At 43.6% G+C, this 20,647-nt stretch overlaps 1 protein-coding gene across 2 annotated transcripts in view; it reads left to right on the top strand.

Annotated features, from left to right (window-relative positions):
• Window positions 1–20,647, top strand: part of PPP1R37 (protein phosphatase 1 regulatory subunit 37) — a 174,447-nt gene that overhangs the window by 95,021 nt on the left and 58,779 nt on the right. For both annotated transcript variants that reach the window (XM_048834331.2, XM_048834330.2), the window contains exon 6: window positions 16,022–16,172. In XM_048834331.2, the coding sequence (XP_048690288.2) occupies window positions 16,022–16,172 (151 nt within the window). The remainder of the gene's footprint in view (window positions 1–16,021; window positions 16,173–20,647) is intronic.

The raw sequence follows: 20,647 nt of genomic DNA, 5'->3' as shown, positions 1-20,647 counted from the left end.
ATTTCAAAGGTCTTCTGCAAACAATGAAGGTGTTAAAGCTTCTCAAAAAATCACAAGAATCTTTTATAGTAAGTATTAGCCTAAACCAGCTCCTCCTGCAATTCTCAACTGTACAGCATTCTGTGCATCATAACCCAGCATAAATGAATTGTCACATGTACGTTCTGCATTCTGTCCATATCTGGTAATCCTACCCTGGATTTTCTTACATCCTCTTAGTTTTGGATTTAGCTGGGGCTAAGTATTATTTCTGTGAAACTCTCCCAGGACTTGCTTGTATAGAGTCAGAACCATCCAGTCATGGCAGGAAACTTTGTATGTATTTGGAAAAATGCCTACTTTTCCAGGGGGGTTTGGTCATTTTTTTAGTTTGGCTGAAGGGTTTCTATTACTGTTCTCTCCCATCCTCCTGCCGCTTGGTGGACAATAATGCAGAAAAAGAAGAAAGATGAAACCTAATAGCTAGAATTGTCTTTGCATCGTCTAGCCTGAGGAATGCAAGTTAATCAGACATTGATTCTAAGCAAAATCATGGAAAGGTTACGAGAGAGATAATAAGTAAAGAGTTAAGTTAGTGGCATAATTAGTGCTAATTAGCGTGGTTTTAAGGAAAACCGGTCATGTCAAAGTTCGTATAATTTTTTTGATTGAGATTACAAAGTAGACCGGTGTAATTAACTTAAATGTTTGACCACACAACATACGGATTGATTTTGTATAATGCTGATCTATTAATGTAGCCATGTTAAATGGATTAAAAACTGGCTAACTGATAAATCTGTAAATTAGGAATCCACCAACAGGGCTATTTCTAGGAGGGTTTCACAGAGATCTGTTCTTGGCCCAGTGCTATTCAATATTAGTGTTGTGGGAGGAAAAAGTAAAATCTTTGTTGGCAAAGTTTGCAGATGACACAAAATTTAGTGGAGTGGTAAATAATGTGGATACGTCAGTTATATGGCAGACCTGGATTGCTTTATTAAAGTGGACTCATTTGCATATGTTTTCAACTGTACTTCTCCTTCCCTCCCTCTCTGGACTGTGTCCAGTTGCAGTGTCTTTCCCCTTTGCTTCTTGTCCCAGTCTTTTCCTAGCTACTCCTAGTTCTCTCCCTGTACCCTAGCTCCTTGTTCTTCCACTGCCCAAGTGCCTACCAGTTTCCTTGCCTAGCCAGTGTATCTCTTCTTCTCTCCCAGAGTATCCCTCCCCCGCCCCCAAGCTGCAATTTCTGGGAAAGTCCTGTTCAGCCCCAGGTTGGCTGTGAAGTTCTAGCAAGTTTCTTCTATTCATTTGTGGATTGACATTTTTTTAAAAAGCTTAAAACTTGGCTAAATTTGGGCAGTTTTTTATGGGGACAGTGAAAGGCATATCCTGATCCAAAGGATGCCATCTGCTTAATTTCAAGTCCCTGCTCCAAAGCATGGGGGTATTAGAGCAGGGGTTCTCAAACTGGGGGTTGCGATCCCTCAGAGGGTTGCCAAGATAGTTACATGAAGGTTGTGAGCTGACAGCCCCAAGCCCCCATTAAGTTAAATTAAGCCCCCATTTTTAATTTATAAGGGGGGGGGCACACTCAGACTTGCTGTGTGAAAGGGTTCACCAATACAAAAAGTTTGAAAATGACTGCTTTAGAGAGTCTTAAAGAAAAGGAAGGTCACCAGGATTGAAGATTGTAGAACATTTTTTCCCTGGTCTTGTTCTTGGAAAAGGCTAAATAATTTTAGTTGAAATTTTCCAAAAATATTCATCCTGAGGCAGATACCCAGCATGGAAAATTTCTGCTCAAGTGGTTAGTTTGTCAACGTTCTAAATCACCAAATATAATACAGCCAAATTACTACTGGGGGAATTCTGTGCCAAAATTAAAAATTCTGCACACATTTTTAAATTCTGCAAAATTCTGCATATTTTACTTGTCAAAATAACACACAATAGTCATGCCCTTTTCAATTATTTTGGTAATTTATTTCAAAATACCTGTCAGCAAGTATGTCCGTAACAATACAGACAACAAAAAAGATCCAGGAAATGTTTTTTGACAAATAGATTCCTTACTGGGCATATTAATACAGCACTTTCAGTAATTCATTTAAACTACAATATAGAAATGTATTTCCCACACCCCTCAGAAACAGTGCAAACGCTTGGTGGAGTCAGTGGTAACGGAGGAGGTTAGGGAGAGGGAAATTAATTTCTGAGAGCCTGGGAGTGAATCTGGAGGGTTCTTGGGTATGGCGGGGGGGAGGGAGGGAGAGTACGGAACTGTTGGGTTTTTTGTGGGGGGAGAGGGAGGGATTGTTAGGGAGTTGGGGAGCCTCCCCCATGAAGGCCCTGGCTGACCCCTATTCTCTCCCATTCATTCAGGCACATCTGCCCCGTCTGTCTTTCCCTGTCTCCGCCACTAACCCTTCTGAACCCCAGTCTGTGACCCCTCCAGCAGCCCTGTGTGCCCCACTCTGTCTGTCACCTGCACCTGTCCCCTCAGGTATGTCACCGTGAGAAAAAGCAGCCCCTGCTCTCTCCCTCGCTGTGGCTGGCAGCTCCGGCTCATGAGCCCGCTAGCCTATCTTCTGGTGCCACCACAGCCTCTAGTGGGTGAAAGGTGCAATTGCAGCACCTTGCCAGAAGAATGTAGTATTCTGTGGAGAGAAAAAATCTGGAGGAGACGTGAATTCTGCGCATGCACAGTGGCACAGAATTTCCCTAGGAGTAACAAATGTAAGGTCATATATTTAGGAGCAAAGAATGTAGGTAACACTTACAGGATGGGGCGGGGACTGTATAGTTAGAATTCATAGGCTCTGAAAAAGATTTGGTGAACCACATGGAGAACCATCTGAATGTGAGCTCTGAGTGCAAGGTGTGGCTAAAAGTGCTGGTGTGATCCTTGGATGTATAAGCAGAGGAATACTAAATAAGAGAAGGGAAGTGGTATTATCACTGTATATGGCATTAATGAGACCCTTGCTGAAATACTGTGCCCATTTCTGGTGTCCATATTTCAAAAAGGATGTTGACAACATAGGAAAGGGTTCAGAAGAGCTACAAAAATTATTCAAGATCTGGGAAACCTCCCTCACAGTGAAAGACAAAAATCTATTTATCAAAGAGAAGGTTAAGAGGTGACATGATCACAGTCAAAGTGCCTGGGGAGAAATTTTCTGGTAGTAGAGGACTCTTTAATCTAGCAAACTAAGGCAGACCAAGATCCAGCTGCTGGAATTTGAAGCTACACAAATTCAGATTAGAAATAAGATGCAAATTTTTAACAGTGAGGGGAACTTGCCTATGGCAGCAACTTATCAAAGGATGTGGTGTATTCTTCATCATTGGAATCTTTCGATAAAGACTGGATGTCTTTCTAACTTTATACAGTCAAACTCAGGCCCAAGTTATGGGCTTGATGCAGGAGTCATTGGGTGAAATTCTCTGGCCAGCATGATACAGGTCAGATTAGATAATCATAAGGGTTTGTTCTGTCATAAAATGTATGAATCAGAAAATCTATTGTGTGCTCCACCTATAAACAGTCATCTTGAAGTAGTGTTGCAGGGTGACTCCTGTGTGAGAGGCTAGATAATTCCCCCTTCACGAGACAGGAGAAGGAGCTCGGCGCTCCAGTCAAACACTCATGGGTGCACACTGTTGGAGCAGAAGACTAAAGGACCAGTGATGCTTTGAGCACTCTCCAGCCGCTTCTTGTAACCAACAAACAAAAGACGAAAAGGAAACCCACACCATAAGACCTAAAAAGAAAAGGAGTACTTGTGGCACCTTAGAGACTAACCAATTTATTTGAGCATAAGCTTTCATGAGCTACAGCTAGCATCCGATGAAGTGAGCTGTAGCTCACGAAAGCTTATGCTCAAATAAATTGGTTAGTCTCTCAAGTGCCACAAGTACTCCTTTTCTTTTTGCGAATACAGACTAACACGGCTGTTACTCTGAAACCTGTCATAAGACCTAAGAAATTCTGTGGATGATGAAATGTTGCCCTCTCTCCCCCCGGCTCCTTCCAGCAATGTCATGCATGGAGGAGGGGTAGTTATCAGAAATGGAACAGAAGATCCAGCTAAGATTATTCCATCCCTAGATGTTGCTGCTGCTGTTTGCTTATTATTAGTATTACCATAGTGCCTAGGACCCCAATGTGATAGGCACAGTACAAAGAGTACAGAAGGCATTCCCTGCCCCATGGGCTTTACAGTCCAAATATAAGACAAGAGACAGCTGGATACAGACAGATGGGGAGTACAAGTAACCAATGAGACAACATTGGTCAGCATGATAGGCTGTGGTCTGACTGTCAAGTTTTTTTTAAAATAGGCAGAGTTTTGAGGAGTGATTTGAAGGTGGATAGTGAGGGAGCTTAACATGTTTATGGGGAGCACCTCCCATAGTGAGGGGTCAGTATGGGAGAAAGAAGAAAGGTGCTTGTTTCAAAATTTTACAAATGAGCAATGGAGGCTAGCATCACAGGTTGATCAGAGGCAAGCGTAGATAATAGCAAATTGAAAGATGATAGGTAGGGTGGGAATTGACCATGAAGGGCCATGAAAATGAATGCAAGCAGCTTCTGTGTGATGTATGGAGAAGTGGGAGCTAGTGGAAGGATGCAAAGAGAGGGGTGATGTGGTCAGACTGGCAGGCTAGGAAAATGATCTTTACATTAGCATTTTGGATGGATAAGAGTGGGGTAAGTTTGCATTTTTCAAGGCCATAGAGAAGGATGTTGCAGTAATCAAGAACCAAAAAGATGAGAGCTTGGATGAGAATTTTGGCTGTGTGGATGCATAGGAAAGGCCAGGTCTTTAAAATATTATGCAGAAAGATTTGTCAAGATTTAGACTTAGCCTAGTTTTGAGGACCTGGGGAGATGTGTGAGTCGAAGCTGATGACCAGGTTATGAGCCTGGATGACAGACAGGATGCTGATGATGTCCAAGATGATTCTGCTTTCTAGTCAAAAAAGGATGTCACTATGTGGATATCCTTTCTCCAGCATGGGGGTGGAGGGGCGGGGGAGGTAGACCAGACATGATCAATAATACATCTGAAGAAACAAGTTCAGTAGTAATTCCCAAGAAGGCACAAGCATGCCACCTTTGTATCCTGATTTCAGAGACCTCCTCAAACAAAACAGGAATGCTCTAACAAACTCCAGTGTCTAAACAGCCAAACACAAGAGTTCTGTGTCCTGTTGAAGGACGAAACTGATTTTTATTGCTGTGACGCATGGCTAGAAAGGGTTAAACATCCTGCAAAATAACCAACAGAAGACATATGGGGAGATAATGTTTGTGTATTTACATATGTATGAGTAGGGTGGACAATGTAATCAACAGTCCCTCTCTATGTTGTATTCTGATCATTCAGAGGTCAGAGAACATACTATCATGTAAATGAATTGTAAACACGGGATATATCCGTATTCATCTCTCTTTGAAATGTACTGTGAATGGTGGAGGAACAAGCAAAAGGCCTTATGTTAATTCGTATAGCTAAGTACCGGTGATGGACCTTCTTCAAAGTCATCCTAATTACCTTTTGTTCCCTGAGGAACTCCAACTTGTCAAAAGACATGAAATTGTATAAAAGATCCTTGGGTCCTGACTCTGTCATCTCAGATCTGCTTAAGCTTCTTCAGGGGAAGTTTGAGTCACAAGACTGAGGTCCCTATTACGCTGGTACGCCCTGAATGTGATATTTGGATATTGGACTATGAACTATTTCTGAAAGAACCCTTTGCAACTATGAAGCTCACCATCTCTGCTATGAATCTGCACCTCACTGAATTGAACTCATGTCTGTATGTATACTGATCTTTTTACGATACTCTTTCTTTTGTTTTTTAATAAATTTTAGTTTAGTTAATAAGAATTGTCTGTAGCGTGTATTTGAGTAAGATCTGAAACCTGCATTAACCTGGGAGGTAATGTGCCCAGTTCTTGGGGATTGGTAGAACCTTTTCTTTTATATGATGAAATAAGATTTACAGAAATTTTCATCATATTTGTGGGTATCTGGATGGAGGCCTGAGGCTGGCTCACTTTAAGGGAACTGTGTTGTTTGGACTTCTGAGTAACCAGTAAGGGAATAAAGAAGCTGTTTTATGCTGGTTTGGTGAATCTACGTATTGGAATATCCACCAGCTTTATGGGGATTGTCTGCCCCGTTCTTTGCAGTTCACCCTAATTGAGTGACCACAGCTGGCTCCCCACTCGGACCCCCATCACAATTGCCCTTTCCAAAATAGATGCTGTAAGATCCTCAATTCTAAAAGACTGCGTGTCCAGCAGAGTCTTCCCAAAGAACCATCAAGAAAAACGGAGTTGAGCTTCTAACAATTAAAAGTTGCAGCCTTGGCTTTAAGCCTCATAGGCAAAGACTTGCTTCTCTGGAGCCATTCTAGCCCAGATGAGTGAGCTCTCAGGATGTCAGAACCAAAAGGCAAGAAAATGATGATGTTTCTGCCTGATTGTGCTAGCTTCTCCTTCAGGTAGATGCCTCTCTGGTCTGTGTCAGCCAACTTCAGTATTTAGTAGGCATCTTCATTCAGTTACTGGAAAAGCTGATCATGGCCTCCAGATTTTTCAGATGCAGGGGGTTGGATTAGATGACCTCCTGAGGTCCCTTCCAACCCTGATATTCTATGATTCATATGGATTGGACAGAGCTGAGGCAGATAAAGATTAAAAAGTCCCTGCTGTTACGGATATGTTCTATATCTGTACATACGTTTAATAAAATGCCAGTAGATAAGTCAAGAATAGCATAGTTCTTGGGGTTTGTAGGACCAGTGAAACTTACAGGCTGCAAATAGGTTCCTTTGTGCAGCCATTTATCTGAACTCTTAACACCTCTCAGCTCCAGAGTCCAGCTGGAGGGGATTACACACAGCCGTACAAAACAAGGAACTTTGGTTAATTCCACTGGGAATCCACTAGTTTCAGAGGAGAAAGGAACTGGTATTCCAGATATGGAAGGGGCAGAAATACTTGTCTCTCAAACCTCAGTCCAATGAGCCTTTCCATGTGACTGGAGACCTGACAAATTCTAGGGAAACATTCTTGCTGGAAGAGACGCCAGGCAATTGTCACCCAATGGGGGACAACTACCATGGATAAATAAACTCTGGAAACTCTCTAGGATATTCTGTAGAGTTTGAGTCCTTAATAGAAACCTGTTGTCATGGAGTCACCAGGCCGATGCTCTGGAACTGCTCCAAATGCAGCCAGTCAGGAATCTGGTGTAGCATGCCTCCTCTGGGTGTTGCTAGGGCAAGAAGCCTACATGGCTTTGGCCTTCCTGTGTCTGACCTCAGAACATTCAGCATCCCTGTTCACTGTGCACTTCCCGCAGCAAGTCCGCCTGAGCAGGGCTCCTGGGGAAGCCAAAGGGCCCTGCACCCCAATTCTGCAGTCAGCCATGACTCTCAGCTAGCCAGTAAAACAGAAGGTTTATTAGTTGACAGTTACACAGTGTAGAACAGAACTTGTTAGCACGGAAATTAGTGACTTTCAGCCAAACCCATCTTGGCGGAACCCTGGGCCAGTTGCCCTGGACTCACCACTCCGAGTTCCAAACGGACTGCCCTGGACCCTGCTGCCTGGCCTCCCACATGCCCATGGCTCCTCCCCTGGGCTTCGTCCTGCTACCCAGGCAAAATGTCTCCTGGACACATCCCCCTCCTGGTTCTCAGGTTATGAAGGGCATCGGCCATAGCTTACATGCTGGCAGCTGGGCAGCCTCACCTGGCCCCAAGGGCCTCAGCAAAAGTCACACACCCAATTCCTACCACCTAGGCATTGGTGTAGTACACAGGGAAACTGAGGTGTACATAATATTAGTACAGAACAGTAAGACTCCTATGCAACATAACAAGGGGAAAAATCCCACTTCGTCACACCTGTCCTTCGGGATTTCAGAAATTCAGTCCGGGACCGAGAGTGTAAATTGCCTGATCAAAATTAGCCCCACTGGGAGAGTTCCTTTGAGGCACAAGTATTGTATTGTTCATTGTGCCTTAGAGAGTGGGGGCAACAGAGCAGTCTTAGACCATAAAAAACAAAACTCTGCTCATCACTCTGGTATCCAGGCATGGATCAAGGCATAAACATGATAGGAACATACCTTGGGTCCCTGGAGTGCCTTGAGGATGACTCATAGGCTTTGGGGGCAGAAGGGGCCATCATGATCATCTAATCTAACCACTTGCAGATTGTAGGCCACAAAAATCTCACCCACCCGCTCCTGTAATAGACCCAAAACCTCGGTCTGAGTTACTGAAGTACTCAAATCTTTATTTAATGACTATCACAGAGAATGCATCATTTACTGTAGTTCCGTGGGTTCCCAAATTGTGTGCCCCTTGGAGCATGAGAGTCATCTCTGGGGGTATGCAGGAGAAATTGTATAATGGTGGATTTTATTTACTAATTTATTGCATTTTCATAATAGGCCACTCAGATGAATCTTTAAAACTCTGGGAATTTGTTATATAAACTACAATGGTACATTGAGGTAAATTAACTAATGAGAAAACAGATACAGAGACGTTGACGTACTGTGATTTGCGGTGAAGGCTCTGTACAGCATGGGTTCAGTTGCCCAGTAACTGGCCAGTCTCTAACTGAGCTCAGAATTTAGGATTGTTTTTTTATTCCAATTGTTTGTTTCCCTATATATCTGTATGTAACAGTGAAGTATGGACAGATGACAAGATAGGTAGTGCTAAGAAGGAACACAAAGTATCAGTGATGAGAAGGGTAGGGGTATGTAGGCAGCTGGTAAATCTGGAAGGGGATATGCAATAAGAAAAGTTGGGAACCTCTGCTCTAGTTCAAACCAGCAAGAATTCCATGCCTCGCTCTGCAGCGGAAGGCAAAAAACCCTCAGGGTCTGTACCAATCTGATTTATGGAAAACTTCTTTGCAGGTGCAGTCTTTAGCCCACTGCGTCGTCTTCAGTCCATGCACTATCCTTTTCTGGGACGATGGGTAAACATCCTCCCCATAAAAAGACGAAAAAGCAGAGGAATGTAATAGGAAGAGAGTCTGAGATATAAGCTCTTGTATCGGAGGCCTGGTATGAGGCCTGGGCTCACAGAATCTGGCAAGAACAGGGCTGAAATACACATTACTAAGAAGTGCTAGGCGCAGAGTACTCATGCAAACACATCCTGATATCCAGTAGTACCAGAACATCCCGATATCAAAGATGGTACAAAAATATTCCCTAAGGATAACAGGAACACAATGACGCCTCCTGCAAGATAAGTTCAGGATTGACAGTACATCATAGAGATGTTTTGATCAAACCAACATGTACAAGGTGATGGGTGATAACTAGCCACATAAGGGGCAGTAACTGTGTCAGAGGGGCAGTATGTAACTTGTTCGTATTGGGGTATAAATATGTATCTCAGAGGAGTGTCTTTGTCTAGCCTAGGGAGGAATGGAAAGTCCCACCGTTCACTGAGCTGGTCCATTGTTACGGGCATACATGTATTAATGTTACGGGAGAGTCTGCGGGATGCTAGTATCGTGCTTAGTCAGCAAGAAACCTGGCCTGGTGCCTACATACCTTGGTGGATCTTGTGGTCATTGGGCGGTTCGCTCAAGGTCTGCTGTGCCGGCTGTCTGCGCAGAGCTGGGGCAGCACACAGGGAGAAGGCAGAGAGAACACACGCACACGCAGCCAAATATCTCACTACACCTGTTTCAGCACTTTACTCCTCTGATGGTTAGAAACTTTCAACTAGTTTTAAGCCTAAACTTGTTGCTGGCCGGTTTATATTCATGTGTTCTTGTGGTAGCACTGGCTCTTAACTTAAATAATTCCTCCTTTCCTGGTGTTTATCCCTGTGATGTATTTATGGAGAGCAATAGTATCTCTCCTCAGCCTCGGTTCGGTTAGGCTAAACAAGCCAAGCTCTTTAGGTCTCCTCTCATAAGGTAGGTTCTTCATTCCTTTGATCATCCTAGTAGCCTGTCTCTGCACCTGTTCCAGTTTGAATTCATCTCTCTTAAACATGGAAGACCAGAATTGCAGAATTTTTCTTGTTAGTCCTTAAGTGCATGACCTTTCGTTTTGCTCTATTAAATGTCAACCCAACCATGCTATTAAATGTCAACCCATTTCTATTACTCTTGTTTTCAAGTTTGTCCACATCTTCTTGTATCATATTCTAGTCTTCTTCTGTATTGGCAATACCTCCAGGCTTTGTCATCTGCAAAATTTATTAGCATGCTTCCACTTTTTGTGCTAAGCTCCTAATGAAAATGTTAAATAATATTGGTCTCAAGACCGATCCTTGAGGAAACTCCACTAGTAATCTCCCTTCAGTCTAACAGTTCACTTTTCTGCATGATCTATTGTTATCTCCCCTTTAACCAGTTCCTTACCCACCTTTTGATTCTCATATTAATCCCTATCTTCTCCAGTGTAACTAACAATTTTCCAAGTGGAACTGTATCAAATGCTTTACTGAAATCCGGGTAGATTAGATCTACTGTGTGACAGGTTGGGTCACAGAAACCCCCTTGGGACTGCCACCTGATGTGCTGAGACTACCTCTGAGCCCGTTTTCCCTGCTAGCTTGGGACTCCAGAACCCTGCCTTGTTGAGCCAGACACGCTTTCCTGCTGCAAACACAGACCCGGGTCTGAACCACGTCCCCCACAAGTCGCAGGCTTAACTGAAAACAGCTTAAGAAGTGCTCCTGTCTCCAGCACTCAGATAACCAATCCCAATGGGGTCCAAACCCCAAATAAATCTGTTTTACCCTGTATAGAGCTTATACATGGTAAACTCATAAATTGTTTGCCCTCTATAACACTGATAGAGAGGTATGCACAGCTGTTTTTCCCCGCTCCCCCCAGTATTAATACATACTGTGAGTTAATTAATAAGTAAAAAGTGATTTTATTAAGTACAAAAAGGAGGATTTAAGTGGTTCCAAATAATAATTTCACTAAGTTAAGTATCCTCACACCTTCTTGTCAACTGTTTAAATGGGCCATCTTGATTATCACTACAAAAGATTTTTTCTCCTGCTGATAATAGCTCATCTTAATTAATTAGCCTCTCACGGTTTGTTTGGCAACTTCCAACTTGTGTGTGTGTGTGTGTGTGTGTATGTGTATATATACACACACACACACACACACACACACACACATCATCTTACTATATGTTCCATTCTATGCATCCGATGAAGTGGGCTGTAGCCCACGAAAGCTTATGTTCTAATAAATTTGTTAGTCTCTAAGGTGCCACGAGTACACCTGTTCTTTAGACAGAACAAAGTAAATTACCAAACAAAATAAAACACGCAAGGCTAAGCCTAGTTTCAGAGTAGCAGCTGTGTTAGTCTGTATCCGCAAAAAGAAAAGCCTAATACAGTAAAAACTAAATGCAGGTAAATCTCACCTCAGAGATGTTCCAATAAGCTTCTATCACAGACTGGATGTCTTCCTAGTCTGGGCCCAATCCTTTCCCCCTGATGCAGTCCTTGTTCCCGCTCAGTTGGTAGTTAGGGGATTTCTCATGACTGCAGTGCCTTTTGTTCTGTTCCACCCCCTTGTATATCTTTTGCACAAGGTGGGAATCCTTTGTCCCTCTCTGGGTTCCCACCCCTCCTTCTAAATGGAAAAACACCAGGTTAAAGATGGATTCCAGTTCAGGTGACATGATCACATGTTACTGTAAGACTTCATTACCCACTTTTCCAGCACACAGGTATACAGGAAGACTTAGAAGTAAACAGAGCCATCTACAGTCAATTGTCCTGGTTAATGGGAGCCATCAAAATTCCAAACCACCATTAATGGCCCACACTTTGCATAATTACAACAGGACCTCAGAGTTATATTTCATATTTCTAATTTCAGATACAAGAATGATAAATTTATACAAATAGGATGACCACACTCAGTAGATTATAAGCTTTGTAATGATACCTTACAAGAAATCTTTTGCATGAAGCCTATTCCAGTTACATTATATTCACACTCATTAGCATATTTTCATAAAATCATATAGAGTGCAGCATCATATACTGCATTTCCTTTGTCTAGAATATCCGTTATCTTCTCAATGAAAGAGATCAGGTTAGTACCAGGCCATCTGCCTTTTGTAAAACCATGCTGTATTTTATTTCAGGTACTGTTTACCTCTGTCCTTAACTAATTCTTTCTTTCAGAATTTGTTCTAAGACCTTGCATACAATTGAGGTCAAACTAAAAGCCCTGTAGTTTCTCAGATCAGTTTCTTTTCTTACATATAGGCATGATACTTGCAAGTATCATACCTATATGTAAGAATATGGGGGGGAGCGATAGTTCAGTGGTTTGAGCATTGGCCTGCTAAACCCAGGGTTGTGAGTTCAATCCTTGAGGGGGCCATTTAGGGATCTGGGGCAAAAATTGGGGATTGGCCCTGCTTTGAGCAGGGGGTTGGACTAGATGACCTCCTGAGGTCCCTTCCAACCCTGATATTTTATGATTCTAAGTCTCCTGTCATAGGATATGGACCCCCAAGTTTGCGAATTCATTAAAAACGCTTGCTACTGGGCTGGCAATTTCAAGTGCCAGTACCTTTAATATTCTTAGATGGAGGTTATCTGGACCCTCCAATTTGGTCCCATTAAACCTTGAATTTCGTTTCTACCTCGAATTTGGTAATTTCTGCTTCTATAGCCTTGTTCTCATTAGCCAACCTTCCACTGCCCCCAAGCTCCTCATTACCCTGATTTAAAAACTGAGGCAAAGTAATCGTTTAGGTATTGGGCCATACCTGCGTTATCTTTAGTCTTTACCCCATCCTCACTGCATAGTGGACCCGGTTCTTCTTTCCTTGTTTTTTTTAATTTATATGGCTAAAGAAGCTTGTATTGCTGGTTTCTAATTTCCTTTGCAAGATCCAACTTTGCTTGGCTTTTGGCAGTTCTCACTTTTTTTCTCTGCATTTTCTGACATAAACATGAGTTTATTGAAAATAGATTTGTCAAATTCTCTTTTATGAGATTACAAGTTTGGTTGATAACTAGAGCATTGATGTAATAGACGTCTGTAAGGCATTTGTGTTGGTAGCACACAACATTTTGATGAAAAAACAGAATGATCTCAAAATCAACATGGCACACATTAAATGGATTAAAATCTGGCTAACTGAGAATTCTCAAAATATAATTATAAACAGGTAATCATCATCTTGGCCCTATTTTGACGGGGCTGACAGGCTCCCTACCTGACTCTGCGCCTCCCTGGAAGTGGCGACATCCCTCAGCTCCTAGGCGGAGGCGTGGCCAGGCAGCTCTGCATGCTGCCTCCGCCAAGAGCACCATCTCCACAGCTGGGAACCGTGGCCAATGGGAGCTGTGGGGGCAGTGCCTGCAGGCGGAGGCAACGTACAGAGTGCCCTGATCGCACTGCGCCTCCCCCCTAGGAGCCAAGGGATGTCGCTGCTTCTGGGGAGGCCTCCTCACCCCAAGGTAAGCGCTGCCCAAAGCCCTTACCCCCTCCCACGCCCCAACACCCAGCCCCCTCCCACACCCAAACTCCTGCTGCTGCTGCTGGGAGAGGGGTGCGGTGGCTTGTGTCTTCCCCAGCAGCAGCCAGTGCAACTGGCCCAGGGGCCACCTGAGCTGCTCAGGTGGCCCCTAGGCTAGGCGCACTGGCTGCTGCAGAAGTCACGGAAAGAAGTCATGGATTCCATGACTGTGACCTCTGACAAACTCGCAGCTTTACTGGTAAAGTTTACGGTGACACAAGTGTGAGGAAGTGGTAAATACTGAGAAGGACAGGTTGCTGAAACAGGGTGATTTGGATCACTTGATATGCTGGGTGCAAGCAAATACATATATTAATATAGCTAAATGCAAGGCTGTAAATGTAGGAATCAGGAATGTAGGTCACACTTACAGCATGGGGGACTGTACTTTGGAAAGCAGTGACTCTGAAAAAGATTTGAGGGTCATGGTGAATAATCAGAAAAAGATATTCTGTGTTCATTTTCCTCAGCCAATGTATAACTACAGTAGGCCCAGTGAAAAGGGTTTCTCCATATTATTCAAGAACGTTGCAAGAAACTTCCTCCAATTTTCATACTACAGCCTCTTTTTTTCAGACCAATCATTACCTTTGGGCCTACTTGCCTTGTAGAGTATCTATAAAGGATTTATTAGTTCTAGTGGCTTCTTGAAGACAGGAAAGGTGTCGCATTTACCCTCATTTTGGAATACCTCATGCAGGCTTATTTGGATGAGTAGACTAACTGCAGTACAGCAGTTAACATCTCATTCCTGTAATCTTCAGCCAGGAACAAGTCCCCTTTCCCCAGTGAAGACTGCTCACTGTAGTTGTAGACATGAGCTGTTGCATGGTATTTCTTTCAAATGAATGTATGCAAAGATTGTTTCCACGTTTCTTCAGATGGCCATATCCATATAGTCATCAACCAATCTTGATGAAGTTCCTCTGGATGCTGGGCTCATGCACAGAGTTCCTGATCTCAGAGCCATTGACTGAAAATATCCTGCTACCAGCACTGGGCACAGCACCTCATCAGGATGTTCTGAAGATTCCCGCTTGAGGTGTTCTAGGCAAATCTGCTTAATTCAAATAGAGTTCTTAGCCCCATCCCAGTCTGCAAAGGTTTGTTCTTTTTCCCCAGACTGGCAGGATGTGGTATGATGGCTTGAGATGGATATTCACAGATTGGTATCATTTTGTTTCTTACCTTAAAATTTCCTTTTTACTTATTTGTAAAGATCTTTCTAGGTAATCTGTTCCTATGATAATCAAGTTTCTCGGTATTTAAAAACAGACCATTACAATCAGTACTGCAGATGGATCATTATTGCTATGGTAGCCCAATACCAACATTTATTTTTTGGTGTACCTCTCCTCACCTCAAAGCTTGCCTAACTAGCAGTTTACAGAGTGCCTCGAAGGCCACCAGAGGAAGTGAATTCCATGAGCAAGAGCCATTGACTGAAAATGTCCTGCTACCGGCACTAGATTTTTACCCTAGGAACCCATGCTAAAGTGCCCAGCTTACCTTAGCGGCTCCAATGGAACCTGGGTGGATGGAACACATTTCTTGAGTAACTGGGTCCCAAACTGTTGAGGTCTCTCAGATGCTTTTCCCTGGCCAGCTAGAAGAAGAGCAGGTGACAGCTAAAATACAAATTAGCCTAAAATGAAAAATGACTAACTCCTAGAAGATGCATCTTAGTTGTTCCCTGGGGAATTAACAAAAGAAGCAGGGATGTCTGAAATCACTCATCTTATTTACTTTGAAAATCTGGAGAGCCGTTCTGGCCTCTTCACTTCAGCAAACTCATCACTTCCCTTTATATTTCCAAGGCATTTCCTCTGAAGCAGTGAAAAGGCACAGTCCACAATCGGCTGAATTGCATAATGCGGCAATTTGCTGGCAATCCACTGTTTGAAGCACTAGGTGTTACTGACTAGAGGGGAGCTTGTCATTCCTATATTTTGTATTTGTTACTGGCAGGCTGAATTCTGGAATGCGGTATGTTTTTTTCAGAGTCTGTGCCCCTTACCGCTGGTTGAACAGTCGCTAGTAGTTGGATTAAAATGTTTGTTGCTGAGATATAGATATATAGCCAAATTCTGTTTCATGGGTGAAAAAAGAAAAGATGGTTTTATGGTTAAGGCACAGGTCTTAAGGCAGGGAGATTGGTGTGATATTCCCTTCTCTGTCACAGATTCATGATATGACCTTGAGCAAGATATTGCTCCTCTGTGCCTTAGTTTTTTCTCATTTTTAAAACCATGATATGTAACCTAACTATTTTTCCTAGGGAGTTCAATAACGTTTGTAAAGTGCTTTGAGAGAGACCCAGATGGAAGGGCAGATCAGGCAAAGTATGTGCAGAGTCTGTGCCCAGCTGACTTGAGTAGAACTTAAATGTGCTTTGAAAGTGTGCAATGGCTACATGTTTTTGTTTTTGTTTTGTTTTGTCATCTCACCCCTCTGCCTTCCTTTTCCAGACTAACTGTCTGCAGTACCTGGATGCTCGGAACACTCCTCTGCTGGATCACTCGGCGCCATTTGTTGCTCGGGCTCTGCGCATCAGCAGCACCCTGGTAGTGTTACACTTGGAGAACGCCGGCCTTTCTGGGCGCCCGCTCATGTTACTAGGTGAATAACCTGGAGAATCTTGTTCACAAGGCATGGTCTGTTTCCTGGAGTAATCACATGTGGTTGTCTCTTCTTTGCATCTAAACGCCTTTTATTTACTTGGATAACTTCTTTGTTTTTAATGTCTTGAAAAGAGAGGACAAACTATTCTACGTCAAGTGATTGTCCAGACTTGTTCCGCTGTTGGTGCACGTGTGCCCTATGCATGTGAGAACCAATTCTTTTGGTCAACCGTGTCCACTGGCTGCGCAGTCACACATCCCACCCAAGGGTATAAAGGGCAGAGTGGCCCCAACTTTCCCTCAGTTACTTTTTATCACCCATGGCAGTGAGATGAAACCCCTGCTGTGTCTGCTTATTTGGCACATACTGTGATTTTACCTAGCCTTGTATAGAATATTTAGATAGTGTAGTTAGTACCGCACCTCCATGTCAGTCTTCTCTGAAATGCATTCAGCTCCACACACAGGGCCACTTAGACAGGCAGAACTGCAAGGTCTCAATGCATGGATGAGACAGTGGTGTAGGGAGGAGGGTTTTAGATTTATTGGGAACCTTTTGTGGGAAGGAGATGCCCATATAGGGTCCACCTAAAGTAAAATAGAACCAGATTGCTGGCATGTAAAATTAAAATACAGCCATATTTCAGGTAGGCTGCTTCATTGACTCTCGGGCTAGATCACCCTCTTCAAAGAGACGATTAAGCCTTTTCAGATGAGCCAGTTGGTACAGCCATAGGTACTTGAAAGGCAGGAGGAAAGATAAGAACATCAGCTCCAGGGGAAGAGCAACCATTCCCTGCTGTAATATTCTCACTGTTCCCTGACAAATCTGTGAATCCATCCATGTCGGCCTTCACTGATGGCTTTAAGGTATTCCAGGACCTGATGAAATGTGTGCTAGAAGCCTTAGACGTAGCCCTGGAAGTGATTCAAGAGAAGCATCACAAACTCCTGGACATTCTACATCCTTCTACACCAGGGAGACTTGCCATCCCCATTAATAAAGGCTTCAAAAACTGTCTGGCATCCACCTACATCCATCCAGGTCACGTGATAAAAAGCAGATGGGAGGTACCAAGTCCCTGCTAAGGAATTCAAATATATATATTTTTTTATTCACACCAGTTTCTGAGCACCAGTTTCTTCTATGGTGATAGTAGTTTAGGCTTCTTCAGCCACAAGATGTATTTGTAGGCTAACCTCCAGTTAGGAGGTTACCTAGGGAGGTGGTAGAATCTCCTTCCTTAGAGGTTTTTAAGGTCAGGCTTGACAAAGCCCTGGCTGGGATGATTTAACTGGGAATTGGTCCTGCTTTGAGCAGGGGGTTGGACTAGATGACCTTCTGGGGTCCCTTCCAACCCTGATATTCTATGATTCTATGAGGCTGGCCTTCCTATCAGGCCCTCCTCTCAAAATATGACTGTCTAAACTGGGACAGTGTCTCTGTGTATAGACAAATGGCCAAAGGAGCAGCAGGAGAAGAAGTCATCTTTCATGGCAGACACACCTCTAACTGCCCACACTTGCTATAAGTTGTGCTGATACGTTTGTTACAGTGCTCATAATGACCATAGTTCGTAGATGGAAATCCGCATCATGCAGGTGAAGAGCTATCAATCCATCCAGCTCACAGGAAATGATTCCTGGCAGGAGCATCCTACTGCCAATTTGGAGTCCTGCCCTTCTGTCTTTCTTACAGCATCAAGGATTTTTACGAATAGGTAATAGCCGTTCTCAACCAACTTCTTCATCATCAAACACGGACAGTCTACTGAGGACTGTTGCGCCGGACAGTGACCATGGTGATGCACAGGGCAGTGTGTAGTGAAGTTTCCAGATCTGGCTCAATCGTACAAATCTATGAAACTTTGGGGTTGCCCTATAGGCGGTGCCAGGTCAAGTCACAACATGCACCCCTTTTGAGTGTTGATGGAGAATTTGAGAGCGCAGTGTCCTGAAGAGTTTTTGTCCATCTTGACGAAATGGTCAAAGAGCATGCAACACTGCTTTTGAATATAATCACTGATTGAAGGGAGGTTAGATCTCTGAGGGATTAAAATATTTGGTATTAAGTTAAACCACTTTATGTTCAGGATTTGGCATTGACAGCCTGTATGGAATGCCTCCAGCTGCTCCAAGTCTGAATAGAGTAGGGTCCAGGTTTCTGACATTTGTGGCAATACAGGTAATACACAGTTTTGATAGACACACAAAGCTCAGGATCAACAAAGACATGTTCTTGTGTCCACAAGTGAGACACAGACTTTATGCAGGAGGCAGCAAGACCTAGTAATTGAAGAATGTCCAGTTTGCTGTGACTGCTTGAACTCTGCTTGCACCCTAGGTAGATAAGCTCATCAGCACTCTTGACGGCACTCACTGCACTGGGGGGTTCTGGTGGCCCAGTTCTGAATTTCTGGACCATGGTCTTCTGCCATGCGACATTCAATCCCATATTGTGGATGGTGTCTTGGAGATGTTGGTGGGCGGGGCTGAAATTCTCTGACTTCTCAACAAACAAGGGAATGTTGTTCATGTTGTCTTGGTCAGCAAACCCTTCATGATCATCCTTGATTCTGACATGTGGAGTGGCAAATACTAATATACAGTCAACAGCTCAACAATATAATGCTGGGATGAGAATGCATCATTGCCGCACGCCTGGGGATGTGTGGAAATGTGACCAAAGCCATGAACCAGTGTGCTCTCTTGCTCCACTACTGTTCTGAAGATCATACACCAGGTTTAGCAGAACATTTAGAACTGAAACTTCTTTCAGTGCAAGCCAAAGTGCTGACCTGTTGACCAAATCAAAAGCTAATGTGTTGATGATGATATATGCCACATGAAGTGAGTGGTTAATTTCTAAGTACAGCTCATCTAGAAACCAAAGAGTAAGAACAGTGTCCATTGTCAACTGTCTAATAGTTAAACATGATTACTGTAGACGACGATGTCCACTAAGGAGTGACTGCCTTCTACCAAGAAGAACATAAATAAAGACCTTTCCAGGGACTGATGATAATGAAATCGGATTGTAGTTGCCTTGCTCGAGGAGAGATCCTGTGCCCTGGTATGCTCTGATGCCGTCTTTCTGTAAGTACTTTGCCTGATGCCCACGCTTAAAAAGAATTGATGTAGGCCGATGCTTACTGGTTCCAAGGCACCTTTCAGCAACTGGATCGGAATACCATCTGGTCCAGCAGCACGTCCATTCTGTAACTTTTGGTTGGTCTTTCACAGGTCCGCAAGTGATGGAGGATGAGGGTTGTTGCTGGGTCTGCTGCTGTGCAGTTTGTCAGGTCACGTAGCTTTGGAAGGTCATCAGCAGGTGCACGGTTCAGCACGCTTTCATAATGTTTTTCATCTGTCCAGGACCGCATCCATGTTGAGCAGGGAGAGCCATCTAGTTTCATAATGGGGGATGTTAAAAGGCAGAAGTGTCTGAAGCCAGTTATTCAATGGTGTCATATGATGTAGCATTACGTATACAATCCAGGCGATCGTCACATCATCTAAGAGGATACCGAGGTTATATATATGCTCCTCAATGGGCCATGTATATTTCATGGCATCAACAGGATCCTCAGGAGACAATGGCCATTGGACTGTTGGTGGATGTCTGGCTTGCAAGGTGGTGGAAGATGCAGAGAGACTGAGTGACAGCTAGTCTGTGATCTAAGTTTGTTGATGTTTCTGTGTCGCCAAAGACCTTGTGAGATTTCACTATTGAGCGATATCTGGCAGTCATGTGGTCAGTTTCTTTCATGACATCCATTATTTGAAATTCAGGTCCAGCGATGGTTGTTATGGGCTCCTGGTTTAGGCACCTTAACAGACAATCCCTCAGTGGCACACGGTGTCAGAAGCCAAGAGATGTATTTGTTTGGTGAACCCAAACCAAAGGAACCTATCATGGATTCATACCCACTTCAATCACAGCCGGTCATGGCATTAAAATCTCCAAGCACAAGCACTGGATTTTTGCTACTCGTTGGTGATAGAGTGCATCCTGTTGCATGGGTGATGCATCAGCTGTCGTTGTGGCCTGTGCACCAACGCAAAAGTGTCCATAATGATGCTGGAACCGAGCATAGAGTAAGCATGGAAAGATGGGGTTCTTTTTATTAAATTGTGTGCTAGAAGTTTGTCCAATAAACAAGTGCCACTCCTTGAGTTTGGTGTGGACCTCGAAAGTGGGGGGACGTTGCTTTTTCCTCAGTGACTTGGTTGCTTTTCTGTGGTGCCAGCAGTTAGTCTACAGTGGTTGAGGTCTTTGACAAGAGCTTGTACCCTGTGCCATTCAGCATTAACACATTCCATGTGGTGACACAGAACGTGCCTCTGAAGTCTGGTTTGCCCTTGATCTGGTTTGGTCATTGTGGATGTGCATTTACAAGTGGGGTTTGGGTCGCTTCTCTCCTATGCATGCAGAACATGCCCCTCCTCCTGGAGTTAGTAATAGAAGGGGTT

The sequence above is a fragment of the Caretta caretta genome, chromosome 23 (genome assembly GCF_965140235.1).
Source record: "Caretta caretta isolate rCarCar2 chromosome 23, rCarCar1.hap1, whole genome shotgun sequence".
In the NCBI taxonomy this organism is placed as follows: Eukaryota; Metazoa; Chordata; order Testudines; family Cheloniidae; genus Caretta; species Caretta caretta.
Note: the sequence above shows the minus strand (reverse complement) of the source record. Positions and strands in the feature narration are given on the sequence as shown.